The 17,189-nt window shown below is 36.4% G+C and overlaps 2 protein-coding genes across 2 annotated transcripts; both read left to right on the forward strand.

Moving 5' to 3' along the window:
* The first annotated feature begins 444 nt into the window (after positions 1-444).
* Positions 445-7,172, forward strand: LOC135157102 (tolloid-like protein 1). Its single transcript, XM_064111611.1, has 8 exons — positions 445-564; positions 1,810-1,954; positions 2,835-3,133; positions 3,793-3,931; positions 4,637-4,824; positions 5,219-5,411; positions 5,990-6,400; positions 6,919-7,172. Exons 1-8 carry the CDS (start codon positions 445-447, stop codon positions 7,170-7,172), a joined length of 1,749 nt encoding a protein of 582 aa, XP_063967681.1.
* A 416-nt stretch (positions 7,173-7,588) lies between these two features.
* Positions 7,589-11,025, forward strand: LOC129283461 (low-density lipoprotein receptor-like). Its single transcript, XM_064111035.1, has 5 exons — positions 7,589-7,669; positions 8,676-8,839; positions 9,439-9,477; positions 10,068-10,193; positions 10,844-11,025. The coding sequence occupies exons 1-5, from the start codon at positions 7,638-7,640 to the stop codon at positions 10,981-10,983; spliced, it is 501 nt and encodes a 166-aa protein (XP_063967105.1). The 5' UTR covers positions 7,589-7,637; the 3' UTR covers positions 10,984-11,025.
* The last annotated feature ends 6,164 nt before the right edge of the window (positions 11,026-17,189 follow it).

Genomic DNA, 17,189 nt, shown 5'->3' on the forward strand with positions numbered 1-17,189 from the left:
AACTTTAGTAACATTTTTTTCAACTTTGTTGCAGTCACCCCTGCAGCAGTAATTTACCCTAAGGGTGCTAGTCTTGGTACTGGTCAAGAGAGGGTCATTATTTCCAAAAAGAATTTTGAACCCGGGTTTAACCCAAGTTTAGTTAAACCTGGCTATCAGAATACCAAAATAATTAAACTATACTTAGACCAGAGGTGAGGTTTAGTTAAACCAGGGTTAACTTTAGACTAGGGTTAAATTAAACCTGCTATCAGAATACGGGCCAATGAGAGAGAGAGATAGATGCCAAAGCATGAAAGAAAATTTTAAAATACATAATCAAGACAAAAAAGGCTAATATTTCCATTGAATCGATATCTGTATTCTTCATCTTTAAAATCCACCATCATTTAAAAACACAGGTGTATAAGTCTATTGTTTATATATCTTGCGTTTCGTACTTGCATGCAGGTAACATTTGGCCAAGCATCCTACATCACAGGGCTTCTTATCCAGGGTGGACCGGAGAGCCAGGGAACTTGGATCTCATCTCTCATTGTCGGATTCGATGACCTAACCGAAATCGTAAAATACATACATATATATATATATTTTTTTCAATTAATTTTCCTTCATTTTGGCGTAATGCATACATGTTGTCTATCCTTTTTTGCAATTGCGTTTCGCGAGCTGCCCGGTATGGTCTATGTGAGTGAATGTGGGGGTGGATTCGAAAGAAGTGAAAAAGAAATATATTCAGCCATAGTAAAACACCAGTACAAATATTTCGATATCTGAACAAAAAAGTTTGTTGAACCTCAGGAAACGATGCAACCAAAACAAATTAATAACTTTGTCCTATATTCAATTGCTTATTTTATAAATAGAAACAAATGAGATGATTTATTAAAATCCCACAATAGTTACAGGGAAGACACCTCTTTTCAATGATTATACACATTATGTGGCGTTCATGCTAACAACATACAACCTTCGTTGTCAGTTAATATGATTATGGAATATACGCGTCCCACGTACGTACGTACGTCAATATTCTCTAGGATTTTCATTTATACATTCAGCCCTTCGCTAATACGGAGTTCTCTTCAATCCATGTCAGAAAAGCTAATAATGTTTCCGATGCAGATTTTATCATGATTATTGTTCATTTCTATATTTGACTGTTTAAATGATGTGCAATGGTTATTCAATGTTATTAATAGTTTTATTCCATATTTTTTCTATGACTATAAACTAGATTTTATGTTGTGGGTTTGCTTGTGAGAATAAAGAAAATCATGCGGGGAGGGGGGGGGGTGGCAAGCTTCTCCTTTACAATATTTTAGTTACCTCTCTCTCATCTTTTGCAATCATAATGACGTAAGGGAAAACACCGACAAATATTTGTAAAAGTATGGAGTATTGGAAATTATAAAGAACTTCTCCTTTTCAATATTTTAGTTACCTCGCTCTCATCTTTTGCAATCATAATGTCGTAGGGGAAAACACCGACAAATATTTCGTAAGGTATTGAGTAGTGCAAATTATAAAGAGTCAAACTGTTTTTTTATTCTTAGTGGGAGTAAAACTCTGCTTTATTTGATATTTCTAAAGAAATATGACCATCCCTGCCTTTTCCGTGAAATCTCCCACTGTCAGATTTGTCCTCGAATTTTCACTACGATTCTTTGGCTTTAATGATTGTGCAAAAGTGCGTGCAATATTCCTCCATGTATAGACCTATTCTCCTAATAACCATTGTGTCGACCAATTATGCTTAATAATATTTTAATGGCACATTAATGATAAAATCTTGAATTAACTCCTCAGAGACGTCAAAAGGAGTGGGATCCGAGAGACATTTCAATGGTTCTATTTAATCGTCCTCGTTTAAGTGAATACTTAAGAATTCAACCTGTCTCAAAGAGCGCAGAACTGATCTCTATTCGCTTGGAAGTACTTGGTTGCAAGAATGGTAAATGAAGTTTAATTATCAATACTGCTTTTTGCGATTAATGACACCAACCGAGTTTCTTCCAAATGACTTGAAAAATGATTTTCAATTCATTGATGCGTTCTTATGAAATATTTTGTTAATCTGTTTAGAAACCAAACATTCATGAAGCACATAAGACATTTTATTGAGTCATCAAGCGATGTATTAGATTGCATATTTCATAGGCATTTCATTAAAAGTTCTTAAAATAAGTTAAATGTGCCATCATGAAGGAAGAGCTTTGGTGTGGATTAAAAATACAATCTCACAATAAAAGAGAAAATTTACTTTATGCAGAAGAGTAATGTTCAAGTAAATAAAATCTAACAGATTTCAAAATCTTAGTGAGTAGAGTCATCGTTATTAGTTTTAAAACAAATTATACAGCATGTACAATGTGATATAAATACTGCTTTGGAATTCAATAAAAAAAACTAGACTGATAAAGAAACGAAAAATTTCAGAAATTGCTTTATTTTCAAATAATAAATATTTGGGGCAAAATAATTATTTTCAAAGTTCCGATGATTCAAGTAAAGAAACTGCAGGCTGACATACACAAGTCAATTACATAATCATTTCGCTGTAAGTCTGACTACTCTATTTCACTCATCTCTTTAATTATGTTTATCAAGAAAAAAAAATCGCTAAATATTTAAGTATTTAACAAGAACATCTCTGACTTTCAAATATATGTTTCAAACTGCAAAAATGGAAGCACATCTAACCATTTCTAATAAAACTCTCAACAGCGATACTTTTGTTTTTGATATGAGATTCTATTATGATTATATACAATTTGACATATACCATGTTTATTGACGATGGAATTGCGAACAATATTGTGAAATCTTTACAGACTGCCATTTTGATTTGGGCGTGTCATCTGGACACCTACCATCCTCCAATATCCGGGTCCCATACCATTTCAACCAATCAGGAGTTCAGAGCGACGACGTCAGAATGAAACCATCCAATCATTACCCGCCAAATGAATGGCTAGGTCAATTACCCGAGGACGATGAAAACTTTATCGAAGTGATTTTCCAAGAAGACGTTTTGGTCCGTAACGCTATTATCCAACAGTGCAATGGATCTAGAATCATATTATTCAGTGTTGATGCTTTCCAAGGCAATGTCACAATTTCGGCCGATTTTGTAAGTTTAAGATAATTTTTTTTCATTGTATCGCCAAAAACATGTTTTGCAATGATCCCTGTGATTCATTCAAATCAGTTTTATTGTTATACCTCGTTCCTACTTTCGCGACTCGCCCCACGATTGAAACGGTGATCTTAATCGTCGTGATCCTATCAGATCGTATCAGATCAGTGGTGGCAATTGTACTGATCGCAGAAAAAATTGAATGGTTCCAAAATTCTCAGGATCAGCTATGGAAGGCGAATCGTGGCACTCGTAACGGCTCGCACAACAGTGTGAACGAGGTATATAATACAATACAACAGGCAAAAGGAATTTCAGGTCTATTTCATACAAATTCTCTAAATCTACAAGCTTCATTCTTAAAATATTTTTTCTTAAAAGTTCAAGCTTAAGAATGGCCGTATCAAATTAGTGAAATGACACCATCCAGCTTAAACTTCTAGCGTTCTGTATACGTGAAATCAGCTTAAAACATGAATAATTCAGTAGTGCTGAGGACCTGTTGTTCAAAAGGAAAGACTCAAGAAAAGAATGCGTAATCGAAATGTGCCTTAGATCTTTTGCTATTTTCCCTTTCACAAGTTTCCTTGATTTGATTTTTCTAACATTTGAAACAAAACGTCCACTCAATATCTCACCTTTTTTAACCCTAGGATATTTCGGACTGTTTTTCTTCAGCCTGTAAAGTCTCGACAAGATGGACTGAAAGTGCCGACCAATATAAGATCATCCCAACGAGATGGGAAGGGGATTTATGCTTTCGATTTGAACTTCTCGGATGTACTAGCGTAGGTAAGCTTGTTACCTGGGACCCGTTACATAAGGAGTAACAACGGTTTCAAAAATGCAATTTGTATTTTTATTGCTCGAAATGAATTCTGAAATAGAAAAAAAAATCTTGAAATTCTTTCCCATTGGTACAGCTACTGTGGTAAAAGGGGCTCCGCAGCTCCATCCGCAGCCAATCAAGACCGGTTTTTCTACGGTATATGGAGTCGTTATGGCAAAGTTGCAATGGCTGTAACTCTTTATAAAAACGGACCAATGAATAAAGTGTTATTTTCATCACCTAATCAGGAGGGTAATATTTTTGTCAGGGGTTGTGTGATAAGATTTCATGAATGAAAGATTTGATTTATCAATGGCTATGTACCAGGTCATTTATTCATTTTATTATCTTTAATGCTAACATAGTTATCCTGGTTATCGTTCCATTATTATTGGAAATAATACTATCCAGAAGTTTCCTAGTTTACCTCGATATACTTACCATGTTTTTTTTGCAATCTTTCCCCTTGATTGATTTATAGGGATATGTGTGCTTTGTCATGAAGGGCGATTGACAATAGATTTTCTATGTTCTTGAATCCTTCGTGTGTCGTGGAAGTGAAAGCCTCCTATTCTGTATTTACGTACGTGTAATTTAATTATTATTGTATATTCCTATTTTAATCGGACACGAAACAACATTTCGTATCAATTGATTAATATTTGCAGACTGTTCCACCTCGTATTGTAATCTTGGTAATCATGGCAAAGGGAGCTGTTCGTCGGGTTCCCTCTCGAAGAGTGCTCAGGAATTCACTGGAAATCTCTCCATATCACTTCCTCCTCGCGCACAGTGCCAGGCCAATATCACCGCACCAATGGATGCCTATGTCTCTTTCATCTTTGATGGCTTTGACGTAAGTACCAATCGAATGAATTATGTCATGCATGCATTTGGTGTAAGGCGGGAAAATGAATCCATTCACGAGTTCCCATCATGGCCTTGTTGCGCTGTTGAGGATGCAAATGAAAGTGATAGTTTACTCCAGAGTGCCCCCTGCCTCCTAACAGAGTTTGACGACCCCCCAGCCTTTCAAGAATGTTTGGACTGTTGATTTTTGAAACGTTGATGATGACTTTTTATGACTTGTTTTAGTTTTAGTTGTCAGACGAGATTTTCCAGTTGCGCCACTGCTGCAAAGTTTAGAAAATATATAATACATGTATGGACAGTATATCAACAAACCAAATAAATTTGCATTGATTTTTTTTAAATAACAAGTTAATTGTGATTATTTATGGTATCTCTAGGACGTGAAAGATATCAAGAAAATCTCAGACGGGGTTCTGATATTACATGACCCGGAAACACAATCAAAGACAAACTTTGACCTCGCCCAGGTTCCTCCGGTTGACATTTCCACCTCGTCTCATCTCAACCTGAAAATTCTATCAGGTCTCTTGACCGCTACATCAGATGTCATTGCTTCTTTTGGATATGTAGGTAAGTTTGTAATGCTAAGGATATTTCTTTCACTCTAATCAATTGTTGCCGTATATAAGTTAAAATAAACATTCCAAAGGCGCGGAATCATCAAAACAAATGAAGTCTGTGTGAAACTGTCAAACAGAGAGTCGTTAAGTTCTGGGGAGCAATTCATCAACATTTCTGTCTGATAGATTGTCAGATCTGACATCTTTCCTAGATTATGTTTGGCTGAGAGGCACTTTTACTATAGTAACTGTCGGATAAAGCAGGAATTGTCGGATGGAACGTCCGACAATTCCTTTCATGAAACGCTTCCCTGAAGTGCTCCAGATTGTTAAAGTTAGTTTTGCGAAGAGATCATAGGCGAGAGTTGTATAGTCTAGACGAGATGCAGTATGCCCCTTGAAATTAGTTATAAGCGAAAACTATTGGACCATTTCAAGATTACTTTTGGGGCAAAATAATTTGGACATAATAATGACGGCATACATCAATTTGAATATGGGAAGTCATTGAAAGGTGTGGTCTAATTTTTTGACGATCAGGGTCGTCAAAACTCACTCCCTTGGTCGTATATGCTCTTTATCTTCCAGATAAACCAGGCTGCAAGGGAAAAGAAACTGACACTGTCCACTCATGCACAGAGAGCACTGGTCTTTTCTTCTCACCAAACTACTTCGACCTTTACCCTCCAAACCTCGACCGTTCCTGGGAGATCAGTACCCGGCCTTGGTCCCAAATCATCCTCCGTTTCATCGAATTCGACGTCGCTTCGCTCGATGAGCGGTGCCAAGAGGACTTTGTGGTTGTCACTGACGTATCGAATTCGGCAATCATCGGGCGCTTCTGCAGTCAGGCACCTCCGTCGGGCGACTACATGTCTTCTTTAAACAGGATGCGTCTTTATTTTCACTCTGATGGCATTGAAGGTGGCGCGGGATTCTTGGCAGAATATGATACAGGGCATCTGATACCTGATGTGTTCTCGGCATCTAATTTTACCAGTAAGTACTAAATGCATTCATGGTATGAAATGTAGGTATATGTTATGTGTTAATTGTCTTGATGAAACAAATGTAATGTAACCACAGTTAAAGACTTACAAACTTTATGAATAGATGTGTCATCCTAAAAAAGGAAAACAATGTGTTTTCAGCAGAAGTCTTTTAACAAGTTCTTCAATCTTTCTGTGGTAAAAAAGTTGTGTATCCTTAACACATCAAATAGTGTTCGTCCATAGACGAGAGAGTCCAATAAAAGTTACAGGTGTATATTTATTTATGGCTGACAACATGGCTCTGCTTATATTGTGCATGTTGTAGGATTTCAGAAAACATTTCAACCAAACGTTTCGACACAATATCTGGACCAATTATAGCCGAGGCAAACTGAAGCATGCTTGAGTAAGACTAGCCTAGATTTCGGCGTAACATCGTCTACTAGGGACCAGTGATAATTACAAGGTAATGTTAACATGACGTGGTTGATATTGAGTTCTCATTTTTTACGATTATAATCTTAGATGAATCTTGTCAGACGGGTTGGGACTACTTCCGGCGATCCTGCTATAGGCTCTTTGTCAGCTCTGACGTCATAACATGGAACGAGGCAGAGGCAGAATGTGAAACCGTAGAGGACGCACACTTGATCAGTATTCACGATAAGGATGAGATGACGATGCTGCACTATATGATCTCAACTCAGTGGCAGACTGCAGATACAAAGACGTACATAGGCAAGTTTGATTATTTCAGAAAAGATACCAATCTGGGCTAACAGTCCACGTTTCCACAAAACATGTTAGTCAATTTTTTGGTGACCTTGAATAATATCAAGTTTTCTGTTTCGTAAAAAGTGACCATTACAGTAACTTCCATTGTGGCGACTACCATTGTTATGGGGCCCAGACATGCCAGTAGTAATTCAAGAATAAGGTTTCCATGTTTCTCACTTTTATCTCACAATACCTAGGGATTTCGCAAGTTATTTTCAGTTCTGTAAACCATTTCTGCTTATACTAAACAATAGCCCTCAAAAGGGTATTATTATACATATTGTATATCTTACTGGTTCGAATTGGTACGAAAAGAGTTATGCTGTGCCATACGATAGATTAATAATAAACACACATTTTAACCAACAGTCTTGCTTATAATCACACTTTCTTCTTTATTAATCTTTGACACAGGCCTCGGACATAGGGACCAAAGAGGGGTATTCAAATGGACTGATGAAACACCCATGTCTTATACTGATTGGTATATTCCCCAATAGTAAGTTCTTATCATAAATTGAACGCTCATGAAGTAAAATAATTACCAGATATAAGCACTTTTTCATTATTTGGACCTTTATTGTACACACATGCACGCACACACGCGGTATAGTGCAAACACACCCACACACCTATACATATACGCAATAAATGAAATAAATTTCTATTTACCTAAGAAATTGATTTTTTTTATTCGGCAGTATTGTCCTTATGTTTTAGTTTCACATAGTAATAATGCTGACATTTATTATAACTTATTTGTTTCTATACGGTTAGAAAAAACTTGCTATCAGCCGACAAGGCTGTTTTTCAGCAAGTCCTTAAAAAAAAAGATTCACAATAATATATCAAAACAATAAAACATATTTATCCCTTTAAAAATAATGATAATATTTCATTACACGCAAATATATACATGTATCCACATACACACACATTGCCTCCCATACAATATTCACACACATAAAATACAGCATATCAATGTGCTTAAAACACCAAGGGAAATACGTTTGATATGCCTCTGATAAGTGAAGACAGATTTAATGAGATTTAAGTACTTAAGTACTTATGTATCATATGTGAGGGTGTGGGTGAGTGGGTGGATGTGATTGTGAGCGTGCGGATGTGGTTGTGAGCGTATTTTTATTGTAATGTAACATGTTCAAGCACGTGATCTTTGTCATGTTTTTCATATTTTAGGGGACAGTTTAGCAAGATTTTTAACTTCCATTTTAGTCTCCAATTTCATCATCAGATTACATCTTAATTGTTACTTTGTATATATACTTATGACTTTATGATCGAAATAAATTGAATTGAACTGAACTTAAACTGAACATGTGATCCAAAAGTTAATCACGTGGTTAGACATAGCTTGCTCTATAGTAATCAGTCAAGACAAAGGTTTCCTTACCTTTCTGTGTTCTCTTTCGCCGAGTTGAGTGGAAGAAATACACAATTTGTAGACAAATTACCCAATCTGTTGATATTTTTACTTTATAAAGCAATGAAGAAGGAGAAAAACAACCAGACGGCGGAATGTTAGAAGCATGTACAATGCTAGTCTTTGATCCAGTTACATCGACGGATCTTTCGACAGATCTTTGGCATGATGTTGCCTGTGCTTCTCCTGAAACGAGGCAGTTTGTTTGCAAAACCCAAGCTACAGGTAGGTATTGCTTTTTGTTGGTTAAGCAATATGAAATAAAATACCATGTCACCTTATTATCCTTTTCATATTGAAAGGATGCACAAGATAAAAATATTCCATATATTTATGTATATTGGTAATAACATTATTATATGAGAAGTTATATTTTTTAGATAAATTCAATGGCGACAATAGTCAAATTTTACTAATCGCCACTCAAACCAACACAACAAGAAGATTATTCTTTTCAGTTATTACTTAACTTCAAGTATTGCTCAAGCGGTGATAATTTGTTACCATATTGATACTTGTCATATGAATTAGAAAAACACAGTTATTTTTTCAGGAAGATCCCACATAGCTGTAGGCATATTTTTATTTGTTTTATCGAATTTCCATGTATGCTTATAAATATTGGGAATCTGAATTAAAAAAAAAACTTAGTCATGGAAATAAAAGATTGAATGCATAAAACGCATGCGGTGCTGCATGGGGGCAGGAATGATCGCTCCTATGTTTTTTCTTTGAATAATAATCCACTTCTAACTTCATACTCCATACTCAACACTTGCTTCTCAATTCAATTCATCCATTTCTGTTTGTTTTCATTTCTAAAGGTTCGCAGTGGAATTCAACAGTTCATATCTACAAGCCAGGTAAACTGATGTTTCGAGCATAATAATATCTAAATTACGTTGTATTATCGTCTATAATAGATATACGTTTAGTACATTATCATATCGGAAAAGAAATTGTGCGTTTTTATAAAATTTGACTAGAAATGTTGAATTTTTGCATTATTGGTTAAAGCATCTTTTGGATAAAGTTATGAAACGCCATTTGGACAGAATTCATCTTAAAAAGTGGCACATTTCGAAAACGACGGGTTTTTCAATAAAAACACAAAATTCAATGGTTTTAGTGGTGTCATTATTTTCGTTGATCGTAGAAGAAAATGGTGTAAAATTTACCATTTCACTTTTTATGGGACACCCGATCAACCCTTTAGTTTATCCTGAGAATGTGATATCCCTTGTGATATACATCTTCTTATACTTCTCGGTTGATATTGTTATTGAGGTTTCTGTTTCCTTTTTTCCCCTTTGTCTTATAATACCCATTTATTTTCATAAGCAATTACATGATACATTTCTAGATCCAAATATCTACATTTTTCTACCACCCTACGGGATCTTAAACACTCAAGAAATATTTAAAATGTTCATTACATCTTTCTGATACTCAGATTTTATTGGACAATGCGATCCCGGACTATTCCATTGTAGCTCAGGGGAATGCATACGTGACGTCTTTGTATGTGATGGTGCCAAAGATTGCAAAGACTTCAGCGACGAAAATGACTGCTTTGCAGGTATGAGTGGTTTGGTCATTTCAATCATTTTATTAAATCAGATAAAAAAATATCAAGATCTTAAAACGGTTGCAGAAAAACTGATGGACAATGAAACCTCTGATGGTTTCAGTTACGTGGTCCGAGGTATTTGCTGATGCCGCACAAACAAAGTAGTGAAATAATGCAGAATTGATCGAGGGTAAAAACATTAGCGAGTGAGCAAAAAAGATATAGACATTAAGAAAATGAATTATGTAATATATTTTTTTTATAGATTTGATTTAAATTGCTCTCTTGATGAGAGTGAACTTGTAATCTAGCAACAATTAATGATCAAAAGCGGTCGGATCCTCTTGCAAATTCAATGAAAACTATATATTATAATAGATACTCAAAATAGATTAGCTAATAAATTATGCATTTTCTTCTATCTATTTCACATTAGTTGTGATAAAAAACACGAAAATTACAATTATTTATTCGTTTTTTAAAAATTCGTTTTGGCGGATAAAAGTCATATTTTACACACTACCTAAAAAACGAGATTAAATCAGGATATTGATGACGGTAACAGCGAATGGCTGAAATATAAAGTTCTTGGACAACTGTTTTAGAATTGAATATTAATGTTATTATTTCGCATATTTCTTCCATTCGTCTATAACCAGGTTGCGATGAAAACCAATATGAATGTCACGATGAGTTATGTATATCGATTTCGTTTGTCTGTGACACCATTTCTGATTGTGATGATAATTCGGATGAAATTAACTGCGGTAAGTACACTTCTAATTTTGCAGTCAAATGAGATGAAAATTGAAATCGTCACTTTTATTGTCATCATAATTGTTGTGAGAATTGATTGTGAACATTTTGTGATACCATTAACCATTCTACCATTAACATATAGTCCGGGGGCTGGGGGAGTTTATTCAGCTGATCGGGTACATAAGGTTTGATGGTCCCAACATCTTTGCATGATATCAGTGGTCAAGAAAATATGTTGCTGCCGGATCATATCCTGTACAGAAGGCCCAGAGGACCCAATTTTTGTCGGCCTTCTCGCATTTTTAATGAAAATCAATTATTTTCATATTTTCGCACAAACAAATGAAAAATATTAAATAAATGTGCATTTAACAATGATTTAGATAGTATAAATCGATTGCAGTCGTTTTCTGGACAGTCCGGTTAATATTTTTTGATAAATATAAGAATTTTTAGGGAAAAATTTGCATATGCATTAATATCTTTCTGTTTTGTCATTAATATCAACAATAAATGAAAAAATGTAAGCATTCTACACGAAAGAGGATATATTAACGAGAACATTGGTATGCTTCATGACAGTATTAATGTCTTAACTTGGTTAGATATAGGGAAAATACCCCCAAATGTATTCCCCGAATTTGCGATAAAATGACACCAAAAAAGCAACCTCCGTCACTACTCACACTAGTGATACCGACTACAATGCGCAAGCTGGCTTGCCTTTCAAAAGAGTACAGTAGACTCAATCGGTCTTGCCTCGCCTTTCTTGGTGTGACTAGCACGCATAAATGCATGTAATTAGCGTCGCGTTTATAGAAAAGTGTATATTACATATATGGGTATGAGGGCAAAAGACGTTTTTTACATATTAAAGCAACTTTTAGGTTAATGAAACCTCTTGGAAAAGTTAGAGGAGGCATTACTCTGCATGTCGCAAGCAATTACATTCGGGCACCTTAACACATAGTCCCGCAAGAGCCTGCCGAAAGTACCCCTAAGCTTATCCGAAGCTTGACTATTAAAATATCTTGCCTTTTGGAGCCCTCAATATGGCAAAATGATGCTTCGGATAGGTAAAAATCAAAATTTATTTTCTTGAAATCACTTAGAGACGGAAGAGTAGGCTTTTCTCTATCAGCTAAATTAAAGAACTGAATGCATATCAAAGCCTACCCTCTCAGGGGACTGCCCCAAGTCACCCAGCCCCTTTTTCGTATTTTGCCCATTTCTTGCAAAATTCGACATTTTGGAGCCACATTGATGAAAAAGGTGATTTTACTATGTAGTGGAGCCACTTTTATTGTTTTAAACCACTTGGAGACAAAAGAGTAGACACTCCTCTATCTGCTACATATAAAGAATTGCTGGAAAATCGAAGCCACCCCCGTCAGTGGGTTGCCGAAGACACCATCCCCTTTTTCCGTATTTTGCAAATTTATGGAAAAATCTGCAAATTTGGAGCCCCCACTGAGGCTAAAGGGTTTTTCTGCTAAAAAGCAATCCAGTTTCATTATCTTAAAACCACATGGAGACAAAAGAGTTGCCTTTCCTCTATCAGTTACATATAAAGAAGTGCTGGTACAGCAAAGCCTACCCCTGCCATGGGATCCTGAAATTACCCACCCCTTTTCTCTTAGATTACCTCTTTAATAGAAAATCTGCGAATTTGGAGCCCACATTGAGGCAAAAAGATGTTTCTCCTATATAGCAAACCACTTTCATTGCCTTAACACCACTTGGATAAAAAAGTAGTATTTTTTTAATCTGCTTCATACAACGAAGTGCTGGCACATCGAAGCCTACCCCCTCAGGGGGCGGCTGAAGTCACACAACCCCCAATTTCGCATTTTAACAATTTATAGGAAAATCTGTCAATTTGGAGCCCCAATTGAGGCAAAAAGGTGTTTCTGCTATACATCAATCCATTTCATTGCCTAAATCCACATGGAGACAAAAGAGTTGCCTTTCATCTATCTGCTACATTATAACGACGTGCTGGCACATCGAAGCCTTACCCCCTCAGGGCACGGCTAAAGTCACCCAATCCCTATTTTGTATATTGCCCATTTCTAGGAAAATTCGCCATTTTGGAGCCTCATTGAGACAAACTGCGTTTCTGCTTTGCAGGAAGTCACTTTTATTGTTTTGTAACTCATGGGAGACAAAAAGGTAGGATTTTCTCCATCAACTTAATTTAAAGACGTGCTCGCACACAGAAGCCTACCCCCGTCAGAGGCTGCCGAATCCCCCCACCCTTTTGCCTATTTTCCCACTTTATCAGTTTATTGAATAATTCGCAGTTTTTGACCCCCTCGTTCAGGAAAAATAGTATTCCTGCTATATAATGAAGCCAATTTAGTTTTTTTGAAGCAACTTAAAGATGAAAGAATAGGCTTCCTTATATCAGCTACATGCACAAAACGTGCTGGTGCATCGAAGTTACGCAATTCAGGGTCTGTTGAAGTCACCCCACCTTTTTGCCTATTTTCCCTCTTTATTGGAAAATTCGCATTGTTTAGCCCCATTGATGCAAAAAAGGGTATTTCTGCTATGAAGTAAAACCACTTTTATTATTTTAACTCCCCTGGGCTTGGGGATGAAAGAGTAGGCTTTTTAAATAAAGAAGGGCTGGCACATCGACGCCTACCCTCTTCAGGGGCTGCCGTAAATAAAGTCACCCCATCCTGTTTGTCCATTTTGTCTAATTATTAGAAATTTCGTAATTTGGAGTCACCATTGAGGCAAAGGGCGTTTCTGATATAATAGTAAAGCCATTTTATTTTTTGAACCACCTGGAAATGAAAAAGAAGGCTTTATATATAATATATCAGCTACATATAAAAAGGTTCTGGCACATCGACGCCTACCCTCTTCAGTGGCTTCAAATTGGCAGATTTTTCCATAAATTGGCAAAATACGGAAAGGGGGCGGAGGGAATTCAACAGGGGGACTGAGGGGGTAGGCTTTGATGTGCCAGCACTTCATTATTATGATAGCAGATAGAGACAATACTAGTTTTTGTATCCAAGTGGTTTTAAGACAATGAAAGCGGTTCGCTATATAGGAGAAACATCTTTTTGCCTCAATATGGGCTCAAAATTTGCAGATTTTCTAATAAAAAGGTAAAATACGGAAAAGAGGTGGGTGATTTCGGGAGCCCCTAACGGGTGTAGGCTTTGCTGTTCCAGCACTTCTTTATATGTAACTGATAAAGGAAATACATTTTCTTTTCTTAGCAGAAGTATCCGATTAGCATAACAATGCTTGCGTGAGGAGTGTCTGAATTCCTAAACGATTCGGAATTCACTGACCGAGTTCGACACAGCACAGTACGGACGTCTTATTTTCAACGCTTCTTCCACGTGTTAAACTCTATAGGCCTTATCGTAATAGATCTACGTTTGGATTCGATGTTAAATATAAAATAATGGCGAATCAAGAAATTAACCTCGGGTTATGCCACAAATTAAAGGCAGTTTCAGAAAATTTTACTCAATAATCTGGAGTCTCTTCGCCTTCTTGTAAGCAATGCTACAAAGGAAGCATTGGCTCGTTTAAAGATTGGGCTGGCTGTTTGATTATGTTGATTCTCGATACATTGCCCGGGTCAGCGGAGCTTCTACAACTAAAAAAGGGCGTCGGAGATGTCTTTCGAAAGGTAATAAGGTTCAATATGAATATAATTCTAGAGGCCAGGAGGAGTTGGATAAGAAATTTGCCTTATTAGAGTAAGGTAAGCAGCGGGCGCAGCCCTTGCTTTGCTGAAGTAAGGTATTGCAGATATAATTAAAAGGAAGAAACATATCAGAAAAGCAGATGAATCTGAAGCAGGTTAGTGAGATAAAGATGAATGAAAATTCCAAACTAGGCTATTGCTTTTGAAATTTATGAACGGTTGTACATAATAGATATGGCCTTATGTTGTTAATGGAAGCTGTTCGTTTTTCAGCGGAATTACTTTATGACTTAATTATGGGAGATTAATCAAATAAATATATAGAGATCATTTTTATATTTTAGGTTGGTCCGCATTGGATGAATACTGATGAGGGAGAAAAGAATGAGGCAAGCTCAGGCTTGTGTAAATAGAAAGCGTAAGTTATTTCGTTCAACAAACAAAGATTATATTGGGCAAGAATGTTGGAAATTTTCAAGGTTCTTCTACTACTTCCGACAACTTATTTCGTATACCCTTTGGGTCAAGAAATCGATATTCGCTTGGCAGTGTCGCCAACTTATATGTACAAAATAGTTGGCGCGGGTATGCAAGTTGCCTCAGACCACCGACGAACGTTTTGCCTGTGGTAGACATGGGCACTGGAGAAGTTGCCCAGGTATCAGGAAGCAAGATCCCAGCAAGATTCATCCTTCAGAGATAACAATGCTCAACAGAGTTAAATGATCCATTGATCATGGTCAAACTGAGCAAGGTAAATGTCAGTTTTGTTCTGTATTTGACGAAGTGTGGTATTTGAGAACTGAAGAGTAGAATGATCAGAAGGGCGTAGCAAAGGAATCTATTCTTGTTTCTACCTAGTCCATAATTATATGTTAAGAAAAGATGTGTTATTTTGGTTGAATTCCACCTCTTACTAATGAACCTAGACATAGATATGACACAGATCAAACAATCTGGAATATATTGACTACTCCTGGTCCGTCAGCGGGCCCTTCTAAATTAAGAAATATAGAAACAGAGCATTGTTGAATTTGTTTCGGTTGGGAAACATCGAGTAACGTTAGTGTTGATTCGACAAGATGTGCAGGGTAGGAGGAAGAATTTTATTTGAGAAATTATGAGTATGATCAATGAAATTCAGAACCTTTGGTTAAAGGTAGATTGAATGCTTCCTTACAATTTGGAAATCAACTGATGCATCTCAATTTGTTGTAGATGTCAATGAACATGGTTACAAATTACCTTACAATAAGATGATAAGTCAGCATTGACATCGATCCCGATTTCGTTTCTGAAGCCATTAACGAATTATTATTAAAAAGGGTTTGGTTGTTGAATCCACCACTACACCCCATGATGTTACCCCCTTTCAGATTCAATTCAGAGTTCAGATATAAAAAGAGACTGATTCTTGGTTAACGTTATGTCAACTAACACTTGTGGAAGAACACTATTATACTTGAAGACTGGAATGTAGTCATGTCTTATTTAAAACAGGGAGATTTTATGCTTTCCTTTGAACTTAAGCAAGGTTATCATCATTATTACATTTTTCAAGTGCATGAAAAATTGTAGGCTTTAGTTGGGATTTTGGTAGTGGTACAAGGTTTTTCTCCTTTTAGGTGTTGTCATTGGGTTGGCAACAGCTACCTTTGTTTTCATTACACGATTTAAGCCTATCGTTAATCATTGGCGTATAGAAATGGTATTTTCATTTTTTTTTGTATATAGATGATTGGGTCGTGCTGCTTCCTTTGATTCGTATGATACTATGGTCAAGACGGTGAAAAATGACTTACTTGAAGCAGGTTTGATACCAAATGTTGAGAAATATCTCAATGGACTCCTGTCCAGTGTTTGGATTGGTTAGGAATACCACGGGAAAGCAGAGTAGCTTATATAAAGATTACTGAAAGAAGGATGAAGGATCTTGAGTTATGTTCAGATTCATTTCAAGCAGAATTGCCTGAGGTTTCAGAACGAAAGATCGTAGTTATAGTTGGAAAGATACATTGTATCCAGTGTTTGGCACAGTTACTCAAATTAAAAACCAGATTTATGCATCACGAAATCATCCGGAGGGTACATTGGGATAGGACATAATGTGATCAATAGTGATGAATTAATATTCGTGTTCTTCTTCTGGAGAAGAATTTGCATATTCTTAACGTAAACATTATTTCTGCTTATTCAGTTCCACAGACTTTCATCTATTCTGATGCAAGTCCATCAGGCTGCGGGGCCTGGGTTTCTGAGTGCGCAGGCATGAAATGGGATGAGATTGGTTTGAGTTTGAAATGGTTAAAAACTCCACTTGGAGAGAACTCAAGTCAGTAAGTATGACACTGCAAACAGTTGTATCTCACATGAGACATAAAACTGTCAAGGTCCTCTGTGATAATAAAGGAGTAGGATCGATTGTAAATAAAGGAAGTATGATTGCAGAATTGCATGAGATGAGTTTACACATCTTTGAGTTGTGTAAAAGAAACAACATTAGTCTTCACGTTCATTGGGCTCCCAGAGAGGAGAACCGTTTTGCAGATGCATTAAGTCGCATGATA

Source organism: Lytechinus pictus, chromosome 16 (assembly GCF_037042905.1).
Source record: "Lytechinus pictus isolate F3 Inbred chromosome 16, Lp3.0, whole genome shotgun sequence".
NCBI classification, from domain to species: domain Eukaryota; kingdom Metazoa; phylum Echinodermata; class Echinoidea; order Temnopleuroida; family Toxopneustidae; genus Lytechinus; species Lytechinus pictus.

Coding starts and splice junctions, on each gene's coding strand:
- LOC135157102 (XM_064111611.1), top strand. CDS start 445: ATGCAGGTAACATTTGGCCAAGCATCCTACATCACAGGGCTTCTTATC. Junction 4,825..5,218: donor TCATCTTTGATGGCTTTGAC/GTAAGTACCAAT, acceptor TGGTATCTCTAG/GACGTGAAAGATATCAAGAA. Junction 6,401..6,918: donor CTCGGCATCTAATTTTACCA/GTAAGTACTAAA, acceptor TTATAATCTTAG/ATGAATCTTGTCAGACGGGT.
- LOC129283461 (XM_064111035.1), top strand. CDS start 7,638: ATGTCTTATACTGATTGGTATATTCCCCAATA. Junction 8,840..9,438: donor TTGCAAAACCCAAGCTACAG/GTAGGTATTGCT, acceptor TCATTTCTAAAG/GTTCGCAGTGGAATTCAACA. Junction 9,478..10,067: donor AGTTCATATCTACAAGCCAG/GTAAACTGATGT, acceptor TCTGATACTCAG/ATTTTATTGGACAATGCGAT.